The 11,066-nt window shown below is 65.3% G+C and overlaps 2 protein-coding genes across 2 annotated transcripts; one reads left to right on the top strand and one right to left on the bottom strand.

Annotated features, from left to right (window-relative positions):
• Positions 1-89: 89 nt before the first annotated feature.
• On the top strand, positions 90-6,577 carry SNX17 (sorting nexin 17). Its single transcript, XM_088052882.1, has 15 exons — positions 90-246; positions 1,943-2,016; positions 2,206-2,323; positions 2,639-2,703; positions 2,788-2,898; positions 3,255-3,345; positions 3,523-3,610; positions 3,934-4,003; positions 4,120-4,212; positions 4,358-4,561; positions 4,898-5,020; positions 5,143-5,220; positions 5,402-5,476; positions 5,763-5,804; positions 5,893-6,577. The coding sequence occupies exons 1-15, from the start codon at positions 183-185 to the stop codon at positions 6,010-6,012; spliced, it is 1,416 nt and encodes a 471-aa protein (XP_087909008.1). The 5' UTR covers positions 90-182; the 3' UTR covers positions 6,013-6,577.
• A 137-nt stretch (positions 6,578-6,714) lies between these two features.
• ZNF513 (zinc finger protein 513) lies at positions 6,715-11,011 on the bottom strand. Its single transcript, XM_014261294.2, has 3 exons — positions 10,564-11,011; positions 7,980-8,573; positions 6,715-7,794 (listed from the first exon to the last, which is right to left on the bottom strand). Exons 1-3 carry the CDS (start codon positions 11,009-11,011, stop codon positions 7,043-7,045), a joined length of 1,794 nt encoding a protein of 597 aa, XP_014116769.2. The 3' UTR covers positions 6,715-7,042.
• Positions 11,012-11,066: the final 55 nt, after the last annotated feature.

Raw genomic sequence — 11,066 nt, 5'->3', positions numbered from 1 at the left:
CAGGGCGTCCCCGGGGCGGGCGGAGCGGGGCGAATCGGGGCGGGCTAAGAGCGACGGCCCCGGGCGGGGCGGAGCGGGGCGGCCCTGGGGCGGGCGGTGCTGCCGGCCGCGCCATCGCGGGGAGTGCTGGCCCGAGATGGCGGCGGCGGGAGGCGGGTAGCGGGGGCGCGCTCGGCCCGGCCATGCACTTCTCCATTCCCGAGACCGAGACCCGCGCCGGGGACGGCGGCGCCGCCGCCTACGTGGGGAGCGGGGCCGAGGGAGCGGAGCCGTCCCGCGGAACGGAGCCGCCCCGCGGAGCCGAGTGGGTGGCGCGGCTCCGCGGCCCGGGTGCGGCGCGGTCCCGGTGGGGCCGTGCGGGTCCGCAGTCCCGGCGCGATGGCGGGTCGGGATCAGGACCGGGACCGGGGCCGGGGCCGGGCGAGGCGGGCAGGTCCCGGCCCATCGCCGTCCCCGTCCGCCGCCCTGAGCCTGTGCCAGGGCCGGGCAGGGATTGGGCCCCGCCGCCCCCGCACCTCCGGATCGGGCGAGAGAGGTCCCTGGAAGCGGCCCGGGGATGTCCGGACCTTGCCCTGCCCCAGCGCCGCGGGCGGGGGTGGGCAGCCCGTAGGGGCCCCCGTCCGGTCTCATCCCCAGCTCCGGCTCATCCTGGCCCGCCCGTCCCTCTGTTTGTCCCGTTTCCTGTTTTGCTCCCCGCGCCGGGAGCGCCTCCGGAGCGGAGCCGGGGCTCGCTGCCGCCGCTGCCGAGTGGCGCTGGCTGCTTGCTGAGTGCGCAGAGCCCTTTCCCGGGGCCGGCAGCGGCGGGCAGAGCCCCCGGGCTGGACGGAGGGTCCGAATCGGTGCTCTCGGGGTAAGGGGGGGGCAGCCCTGGGCCTCACGACCCTGCGGAGACCCCCACGCCTGCTCCCTGTGCCGAAATTCCCAGATCTCTGGGTGATCCTCCTCGGGAGCCTGAGTCGGGGCAAGTTCACGGGGGTAGAGCAGTGATGGAGAGACCTGGTGATGCCCAGGAGGTGCAGTTGCTCAAGGGCCAAAGGAGCAGGCAGCCATCGAGGCATTTCAGCCCTGTGACCCCCCTGCACTTTGCCCTGTGCTGTTGCAGAGGCTCCTCAGGCCTGGGGGAAGCTTTGGGGAGAGCCCTTGGGCAGCCCAGGGGCTGGGCAGGAGCTGTGAACTCATGGAGAGCCCTGATTTGGGCATGTGTGGGTGCTGCCTGTGCCACTGCTGTCCCTCCTGGCTCCTGCACAGCAACCCTGAACCACTGGACTGCTGCCTTTGGGTTGGGAGTGCCAGTGTGAGCTCCAGCCTGGTTGGGCTGGGGCCTCGGCTGAGCCTTGGGCAGTCCCAGCACTCAGGAGCAGGAGGGCACCAGGGGCATCCATGGGCTGCCATGGCTGGCTGGAGGCTCACGTCCATCCTGTCACCCTCCCAAACACTACTCTGGGCGTGGCAGCACCTGAGAGGACAGTGCTGTCCCTTGCAGGGACTCTATCTATGGCGAGGTGCCGGGAGCTGGACCATGGAGTTGCTAGGCCCTGTATGTTCCTAGCTGTGCTCTGCCTGTGCCGTCAGCAGGAGCTGAGCCAGAGCAGAGGGGGTACAGCCAGGGACCAGCTCCTTGTGAACTCCTGGGAGTGGGGAGGGGTGTCCTCGTCTGTTGACATGGGGACACCTATGTCTGCAGGGCTGCAGTGTGGCTCTGTACTCCCCATGGCTGGGCAGCCACAGGGTTAGACCTTCCTGGAGTACGGTGGGCACATCTCTTGGATGTGCTCTTACTTTCTGAATGATTTTGACCATCTGCCCTTCAGCAGGGTCCTCAGGAGTATTTATTGCCTTTTCCTGGGTACTCCCTGGCAGCCTATGTGCCCCAAGCTGGGCAGGTCCTGGGACTCCTCCATCTGACAGGTGCTGGGATCTGACAGGTCTCTTTCCCTGCAGGCCTACAACATCCACGTGAACGGGGTGTTGCACTGCCGGGTGCGCTACAGCCAGCTCCTGGGCCTGCACGAGCAGGTAGGGAGGGCGCTGGGAGCCGCCGTGCCCGCTCCTGGTCTATGACATTCCAGCTGGGTTCTTGCATGCTGCTGGACTCCCATGTGGATAAGGGATGCTAACAAACTCTCTGCTCCCCTTGTGAGGGTGGGGGATCAGGGCAGCCACCATCTCTCTGGAGGCTCTTGCAGCACTCTGTTCTTATCCTAGTTGAGGAAGGAGTATGGCACCAATGTGGTCCCAGCCTTTCCCCCAAAGAAGATCTTCACGCTCACCCCAGCGGAGGTAGAGCAGCGACGGGAGCAGCTGGAGAAGTACATGCAGGCTGGTAAGCTGGGCCCGCCCCAGCCCGGTTGTGCAGGGCCTGGAGCATGGCCCGTGGCTTCCTCCCTGCACTGCTCCATCCACCGTGGCGCATCTTGCAGCTCCCAGTATAGCACTGGCATTCGATGGGCTTGTCCCCTGGATGGAGCTCCTGTCCCAGCCCCTGCCCTGCACTGGCAGAGCGGGGATGTGCAGGGGGGGTCCCTGGTTGCCCAGCACACGGTCTGAGGGCAAACAGGGGCTGCAGAAGGGCCAGGCACTGATGTGGGTCCCTGCCCCTTCCCATGGGACTCCTGACTCCTCGTGCCCCTTCCTACAGTGCGGCAGGACCCAATGCTGGGAGGCAGCGAGACCTTCAACAGCTTCCTGCGCAAGGCACAGCAGGTGAGGGGGCAGAGCTGTGGGGAGGGTCTGGGGCTCTCAGTCTGTGGCAAGGAGCTGGGGTGCCAGTCCTGTTTCTCTCTCCAGGAGACGCAGCAGATCCCCACAGAGGAGGTGGTGCTGGAAGTGCTGCTTTCTAATGGGCAGAAGGTCAAGGTCACCATCCTTACGTCGGACCAAACAGAGGATGTCCTTGAGGTGCCAGAGCTGTCATTCCAGCCCCTCCTGCTGTGTTCTGTGGTTTCCCACATGTGTGGGGCTCTCTCAGCCTGGTAGTCCCCCCTGCCCTCCTCTGCCATCTGCCCACCCTGGAGCAGGGTTGACTTGGTGGAGCTGAAAGCTGGGAGCTGACATGGGTGTGCTGATGGGTGTGTCTGGGTCCAGATTGATGTTTGGGGTCCCCTGGCTGTTTCCTGGTTGCAATGAGCCCCAGACCTGACCACAGGGCAGCAGAGGTGCTGCCTTCTTGGTGTTGGGAGGCCCCAGAATGTGCATGAGCTGGGTCTTGCCACCATGTTGGGACTATATGGGGACCAGCCTTCTCTTCCTTCCAGGCTGTGGCCTCCAAGCTGGATCTGCCAGATGACCTGGTTGGCTACTTCAGCCTCTTTCTAGTGAGACAGACCAAGGATGGAGCTTTCTCCTGTGAGTAGAGCCCATTGCAGTGGGGCATCTGCTCTGCCCCCTGCCTGGAGTGAGGGCTGTGTGCTTGGACCCTACCCTGGGTGGGGGGCCCAGCTGTTTTCCTTGGGGCACCCTGATGGTGGGGGCCTAGGGGCTCCTGCTGCCCAGAGCTGCTGCTGAGCCGGCGTTTCCCCGCAGTTGTGAGAAAGCTGCAGGAGTTTGAGCTGCCGTACGTGTCAGTCACCAGCCTGCACAACCCTGAGTTCCAGATCATCCTGCGCAAGAGGTGAGTGTGGGCCAGCAGTGGGGTGGTGCCCAGGGCTCCCTGTTCCACAGAGAGACCCTCCCCTCCTGCCATTGCTGCCCACAGATGCTTTGGCCCCCAGGAACACACCTGAGCATCCCTGACCATGACACTGGAGCATGGGCTGCCCTGCTGTGCTCAGCCCATTTCTGCCTTCCCGTGGCAACTGGTTTAGATGGGGAGCAGGGCACAGTGACTGTTGGTTAGGGGGAGCTGGCCAGCCGAGCCAGCCCACAGGAGGCTGATTTTCTTTTCATTGCTGTTAGGAGGTGGGGAGTTGGCTAATCCATGTGGCTCCCTTGCAGCTACTGGGACTCGGCCTATGATGATGATGTGATGGAGCATCGTGTGGGGTTGAACTTGCTGTATGCACAGGTGAGGGTTGGTGTGGCACAGCCAGGTGAGGAGGGACGCTGCACCCCTTGGCCACAGCTGTGCAGGGCCTTGGGTAGCTCTGGTCCTGGGTGCTCATCAACCTGTGCTCCTTGTAGACGGTGTCAGACATTGAACATGGATGGATCCTTGTCAACAAGGAGCAGCACCGGCAGCTGAAGTCCCTGCAAGAAAAGGTCTCCAAGAAGGAGGTAGGGGAGGGTACAATGCCGTGATAGGGGCAGTTCTGGCACTGCACTAGCCCCTCTCCATGTGACGTGTGGTACCGGGTTGGTCACCTGTTCCTGGCCTGGGCAGGCGGCCGGCAGTGCTGAGCATCCCTGGCTCTGCCTGCAGTTCATCCGCCTGGCGCAGACCCTGAAGTACTACGGCTATCTCAAGTTCGACCCCTGCGTCACCGACTTCCCTGAGAAGGGCTGCCACGTCGTCGTCAACGCCGGCAACAACGAGCTCAACTTCCAGGTGCGGCTGCCGAATGAGCAGATCAAAGAGGGCAGCTTCAAGGTCACACGCATGCGGTGCTGGCGGGTCACATCCTCGGTGAGTGACGCTTGGAGAGCAGGGAAGGGTCTGTCAGGGCTGGAGAGACCTGTCTGTGCCAGGCTGGGCTTTCCCTCTTCCTGGGAAAGGTGCGGGCTCTGATGCCAGCTTCTGGCCCAGCAGGCCTGGAGAGGGTCTGAATCATGTCTTGGGGATGAGGGGATCATTGGTTTGAGGACATTTGAGGGGACCTGACAGTGGCAGAAGACTGGTGGGGACTGTGCAGGTGTCCCACACTTGGCTCGGTGCTGCCCTCGACCTGCACTGGAGCCTGGGGAGCTGCTACTTCTCCCCTGGAGGCTCTCAGCCTTGGTGTGTGTGTGTGTGTCCTTGCAGGTGCCGATGAGCAACGGCCCTTCGGGGAGCAGTCCAGGGAAGTCTGAGGTGAAGCTGGAGTTGGCTTTTGAGTACCTGATGAGCAAGGACCGGCTGCAGTGGGTCACCATCACCAGCCCACAGGTAGGGCTGCCTGTGTGATGGGCTGGTGGTGGCTGTGAGGGGGCAAGGGCTTTGTTTGGCCCTGCATGGGGTGTGGGAAGGCTGTGGGGTGCAGACAGCCCCATGACACTTCTCCCTTTCAGGCCATCATGCTGAGCATCTGTTTGCAGTCCATGGTAGATGAGCTGATGGTGAAAAAGTCTGGAGGCAGCATCCGCAAGGTGAGGGTTGAGGCCGGATGATGGCTCCGGGGTGGTATCCCAACCTGGCCCTGTGACTCCCTGGGGTCTGGGCTGGCTGCTGAGTGCTCCCCTCACGGTGGGGCCAGCATCCCCAGGGTCAGTTATAAGACCCAGAGCTGATGCTGGGGACCCTGTGGCTAAGCTGAGCTCGTCCCTGCAGATGTTTCGGCGGCGGGTGAATGGGGCCCTGCGGCGCTCCGACAGCCAGCAAGCTGTGAAGTCACCCCCGCTGCTGGTGAGTGGGACCCTGCAGCCCCTGGTAGGGGACATGTGCAACCACAGGCTCTGTCGTGTTGTGTACCAGACCTCGCTGCCCCCAGAGAAGCCACTATCCCCTTGTCTGGGGCAAGCCCAGAGGACAGCAGGGCTGCGGTGCCCTGCTTCCAGAGCCCTGGGAAGGGAAGGAGGTCCTGGACCAGCTCAGTGAGCCAGACTCCCTGAGGACGGAGGAGGGTGGGTAGAAGGAGAGGGGCGTGTTGTGTTCCATGACCCTTTGCTGCCCAACTGTGCTGTCCTCACAGGACTCACCCGATGCCTCCTGGGAGCCCATGGCCAAACTCTCGGTGAGTTGTGTGCGGGTGCACCAGAGACCTCAGGCTAAGCGGGATGGGGAGCTAGGGGTGTCCTCGCTAACATCTCTCTTCTCCACAGAGCAAGCTCACTTCCGTCAGCCTGCGTGGGATCAGCCACTCCAGCTCTGCAAACGATGTGGGTGCTAACGACTTCCACGGCAATTATGCCTTTGAGGGCATTGGCGATGAGGATCTGTAGTGCCCCCTATCCCAGGACAGCCCCGGCCTGAGCAAGGGCCTTCGCTGAGGAATGTATGACCTGCAGCCAGGTTGCAATCAACGTGCCTCTCACCTGCTACATCCACCTTTCCCTGCTCCCCGGGGCTGGGAGCTCACCCCCAACCCACCATTGCCTTCGAGGTGGGGGCAGCTGGACTCCTCCCGCTGCTGGCTCCAGCTGGGAGAGGGCTTGTTTGACCTGAACGGTTTGCCCGGGCAGAGCCCTGGAGCTGCAGTGCAAGGCCTGGCCCAGCACGGGGGCAGAGCTGCTCCTGTCCCAGCCGGGAAGGCCTGGCCCAGCCTTGGGGCAGACCCAGGCAGGCTCCATTAATGCCAAATTAGCGTTTAGGTTTGTGCTCCAAGACAGAGTGCAGTAAGCTGTCTCAGGGGGCTCCACGCAGAGTCCCCTCTAACCCGCTCATAGATGCCAGCGTAATCTAGGCTTGTAACCACGTATCTCCTGCTGCTCAGCCCGACAGAGCATTAATGGACAGTAACTGATGTTTACACACTGCAACAATGATTAAAATGGATCCTGATTGGTACCGGGCTGTCTGTTGGGGGGTGGCTGCTGTCCCTCCCCTCTCTGTGGCAGCCCTGGTCTGTCCTCCTCTGCAGCAGAACAAGGCCCCCAGGGTGAAGAGCAGATAACAAAACTGACTGTTTAATGCTTTTATACACAATATAAATTACACCGACCAGCACGGCAGCAGCCATGGAACCAGTCCTGTTCCCCACTCCCCTCTTTTCCCCAAACCCCAGCAGAGGAAGGCTCTGGCAGGAAGAAACAGGCAGGTGGGGTGGCAGTGCTGCCGCACAGGCAAGGGTCAGAGCCGCCGGTTGTGACTTCACCCTGCCCAGACGGGACAGGGCTGCTGGAGGCCCCAGTGTGCCTGTGGGCCTGGTGTAAGGCAGCCCTAAGCCCCCGTGGAGTTGCCTGCCTGTCCTCCCTCCCCCAGAGAGGGCAGGCACTGAGGCACCCCAGGCCCACTGCCAGGCTAAGTGCTGTCTCAGGGCAGGGCCGTGCCCACGGCTGGAGGGGCCAGGAGGGCTTTGGCATTGCGTGGGTTCACCCAGCTCTCGGCTGTGTGGCCGTGGATCTTCTGGTGGCGCTTGTAGTTGTCCCAGTGACCAGTGGTGTAGGAGCAGTCCCGGCACTGGAAGGGCTTCTCGCCCGTATGCCGCAGCATGTGCCGCTTCAGGTTCATGCTCTGGTTGCAGCTGTAGCTGCAGAGGCTGCACTGGAAGGGCTTGTCGCCTGAGTGGATGCGCCCGTGGCGCTTGAGGTTGGCCAGGTTGCCGCAGGCATAGTCGCAGAGCTGGCACTTGTAGGGCTTCTCGCCTGTGTGCACGCGCTGGTGCCGCTTCAGGTTGTCCAGGTGGGCGGAGGCATAAGGACAGAGCGGGCAGGCAAAGGGCTTCTCCCCGCTGTGCGTCTTCATGTGCCGCGCCAAGTGGTTGGGGTAGTGGGTGACGAAGGGGCAGAGGCTGCAGGCAAAGCCCTTGTCCCCAGTGCCCTTCCGGGGGCTGGCGCCTGGCTCTGTGCCCAGCACCGCCAGGCTGCAGCGCCCGCAGACCTGCTCGGCCAGGCCCTCGTCCTGCGCGAACCCGTCGTCCAGCACCAGCCCGCACATGCGGCAGGTGAAGGGGAAGAGCAGCTCTGGCAGCGCAGCCGCCTCCTCGCCCCGCAGCCGTGCGCAGCCGGGCAGGAAGGGGCCGCTGCCGCTGCCCACATGCAGGCTCAGCTCTGGCAGCAGTGGCTCTGCAGGACAAAGAGATGGGGTTGTGAGCTGGGCGGCACAGCGCCAGTGAGGATTGGCTCCGTGACAAGCCACAGTGCCCCGCTGAGACTGGCAGTAACAGGACTTCGGATCAATGGCATGATCTGTGCCCTGCCCCAGCCCCAAAATCAGCTCTCCCCACATCCCCACACCCTCCCACCATTACCTGGGTCCTTGTCCCGCCGGTGTGGCCCCTCGCCCTCGGGCAGGCGGTGGCTGAGCATGTGCCGCTTCAGGTTGCGGCTCTGGTTGCAGCGATAGTCACAGGCAGCACACTGGAAGGGCTTGTCCTGGCTGTGGACTCGCTCGTGGCGTTTGAGGTTGCCCAGGCTGCTGCAGGCGAAGCTGCAGCACGTGCAGCGGTACGGCTTCTCCCCGGTGTGCGTGCGCAAGTGCCGGGTCAGGTTCACCAGCTGGGCAGAGGCGTAGGCACACTGCGGGCAGGCGAAAGGCTTCTCCCCATTGTGTGTCTTCATGTGGCGCTTGAGGTGGCTGGAGTAGTGGGAGGCGAAGGGGCAGAGCTGGCAGGAGTAGACGATGCGCTGGCTGCGGCCACCCTCGGCGCCGGCGCACTGCAGGCAGCTCTGGCCCAGGCTGGCAGCCAGCTGCAGCCCGCACTGGCGGCAGGGCAGGGCGGCGGGGCTGGGCTCACCCCCCTCCTCGGTGTCACTCTCCACGCTCAGCTGCTGGTACCCAGAGGAGCAGTCGTCGTCGCTCAGGGCGTATGCTGGAATAGCGATCTTCCCCACAAGTGTGTCTGCTGAGAACACCGTGGGGATGGGGCAGTGTCAGCCTGGCTGGCCTAGGCACAGCCCCTCTGCCTACGCCCCCAGTCCCAGATGGGTCCCCACCCTGTGGCACCCAGTAGGAGCCCAGCACGCTGTGCACTGCAGTGAGAAGCCCCACAGCCGTGGCCTGCCCCAACGCCCTGCTAAGGGCCTGTTCTGGGTGTCTCGGGAAACCCTGACACTTCTGCGTGGCTGGCCAAGACCCTGGCACCAGGAAGGGTGAGAGGACGGGGAGATCCATTGCCCACAGGCACTCCTGAGCCTGGTGGGTGGAAGGTGGTGGGCACAGCCTGGCCCAGGCTAGAGAAATGGGTGCCCATAAGGCTGCTCTGTGCCCCTCTCACTGTGCCACTGCCCCAGCCCCGGGGCAGCTGGTTGCACTTGCGTAGCTGGCACCGTGGAGCTCCTACATCAGCCCCTTCTATCCTGCGGGAAACATCCCCCAGCCCCACACAGTGCCACTGTCTGGTGGCTGCAGGGGGAAGCCTGTGCCAGGCTCTCAAACAGAACTTCTCAGTTGGGCAGACACATCCTTCTGCAGCCCCTGTGCTCCACGTGTGCCCCCAGGCTGGTGCTTGGGGCTGGAGGGGCAGCTCACCACTACCAGCTGTGAGCCACGCCTTGCTGGCTCTGTGCTGTGCCTGACCAGCAGCCCTGGGGTCTGTCAGACTCAGCAGCTGCCCCCCATCCTGGGAAGCACCCTCGACTGTCCCCTTGCTGCTGCCACGTGGGCTGGGTCCAGCTCCCAGAAGCCAGCAGGTACAGAGATGAAGCTGACCCATGCTGTGGGATGGGATGACCCCTCCAGCTTCCCAGCCCCTTCCACAAGCACTGCCAGAAACGCAGTCATCAGAAAAGGGCATCCCACCAAGGCCTGGTTATTATGGAGGAACACTACCCTGCCTCGAGCCCTCTGCCAAGGGACTCCCTTTGTCCTCAGCTCAGCCCCACCCGCACCAAGGGACCCACCCGTCCCCTCAGCCCAGTCCCACACTGAGGGAACCCCCTGCCCCTCAGCCCAGCAGTGCCACAGCATCCCCAGAGTACCGTCCCCTAAAAGGCCATGTCAGTGCCTGTCTGTCCTGACTGGTTCAGTGGGCTGAGATCCTAGTCCTGCTCCCTGGCTGGGGCTGAACGGGAGAACAGGTATTCCTAGTAGAATTTGTCACCAAATCCTTGCCAGGTTCCTTGGGCTACTAAGCAGCTGTCCCAGGGCAGGAAAGCACAGCCCTCAGAGCATCCCCATCTGCCAGGCAGCTGGACTGAGCCTCAGTGCAGAGCAGAAGCACATGGATCAGGGCACAGCCCTTGGGAACGGAGATGTGGGGCCGGACAGTTCCTGCTGTCCTCCCTCGCCATTCTGTTCTCACGTTGCTCCGTGCCTGGGGCGGGGAGTGACTCCCAGCAGTCCCCATGAAGCAGCTCCACGGAGCAGAGCAGCGCTCGCTCTTCCGGCCGCCTCTGTCGGGGCTGACCCAAGCTCGGGAGCAGCGGCTGGACAGGCGCTGCCCGGTCGCACCGGGCCGGTCCCGGGGCTGGGAGCGCTCCGTACACCCCGCAGTGCCGAGGGGAGCGGTGGAACAGGAGCCCGGGGCCGGGCGGGCAGTAGAGCCGGGGCTGAGCCGGGGCTGGTGGCTCTGGGATGAGCCCGGCGGCGGCTGCGAGGCGCGGCCCCAAAGCCACCGCGGGCACTCGTCGTGCCCGGGGCCTTGGCGGGAAGGAGCACTCGGGGATCGGTGCCGAGGGTCAATACCGGGCGGGCAGAACCCACCCGGGGGGCCCGTCGGGGGCCGGGCCTCCCCCGTGAGAGGAAGATCGGTCGGAGCCCGCGCCGGGCGGGCCCGTGGCAGGGCGGGCCCTGCCGGATGCGCCAAGCGCGGGGCCGGTACGGCCCGGCCGGGCCGCGTCCCCGCCGGCGAGGCTGCCGGAGAGGGGCGGCGTCCCCGCGTGGGCCGCACGCACCTGGCGGTCCCTTCCGGGGGGCGGGGTCGCGGCCCAGCAGCAGGTCCCCGGGCAGCACCACCGCCGCTCTTGCCGTCTCCTCGGTGCCATCCTCGGCGTCCGCTGCAGCGCTCCGAGCGCCGCGGGTCCCCGCCGGGCCGCCGCCGCCCCCCCGGGCCGGCCCGCACCCACCCTTCACCCGGTGCGGGGGGGCCTGCTTCCGCCGGGGCATCGTGGCGGGCCCCGGCGCCGGGCCCGCCCCGCCGCCCGCCCGCCCGCGGCCCGCCAGCCGCCCCCACCAGCCCGGGGCGGCCACCGCCGCCCCGCCTCGCCCGGACACTTCCGCTTCCGCTTCCCCCGGGCGCGCGGGGGCTGTGCCGGAAGCGGCCGCGCGACCCGGGAGCGGAGCCGGCGCGTGCGCAGAGGCACCGCGGCCTCCCGGCCCCGCCCGCCCCGGCGGCCGCGGCATGAGCGGGCCCTGGCCCGGCGAGGGCGTGGTGCCGGGCCGAGCCGGGTGACGGGAC

This window comes from Pseudopodoces humilis, chromosome 3 (assembly GCF_049639895.1).
Source record: "Pseudopodoces humilis isolate 2021_Gansu_Grassland_sample_001 chromosome 3, ASM4963989v1, whole genome shotgun sequence".
Taxonomy (NCBI): domain Eukaryota; kingdom Metazoa; phylum Chordata; class Aves; order Passeriformes; family Paridae; genus Pseudopodoces; species Pseudopodoces humilis.
Note: the sequence above shows the minus strand (reverse complement) of the source record. Positions and strands in the feature narration are given on the sequence as shown.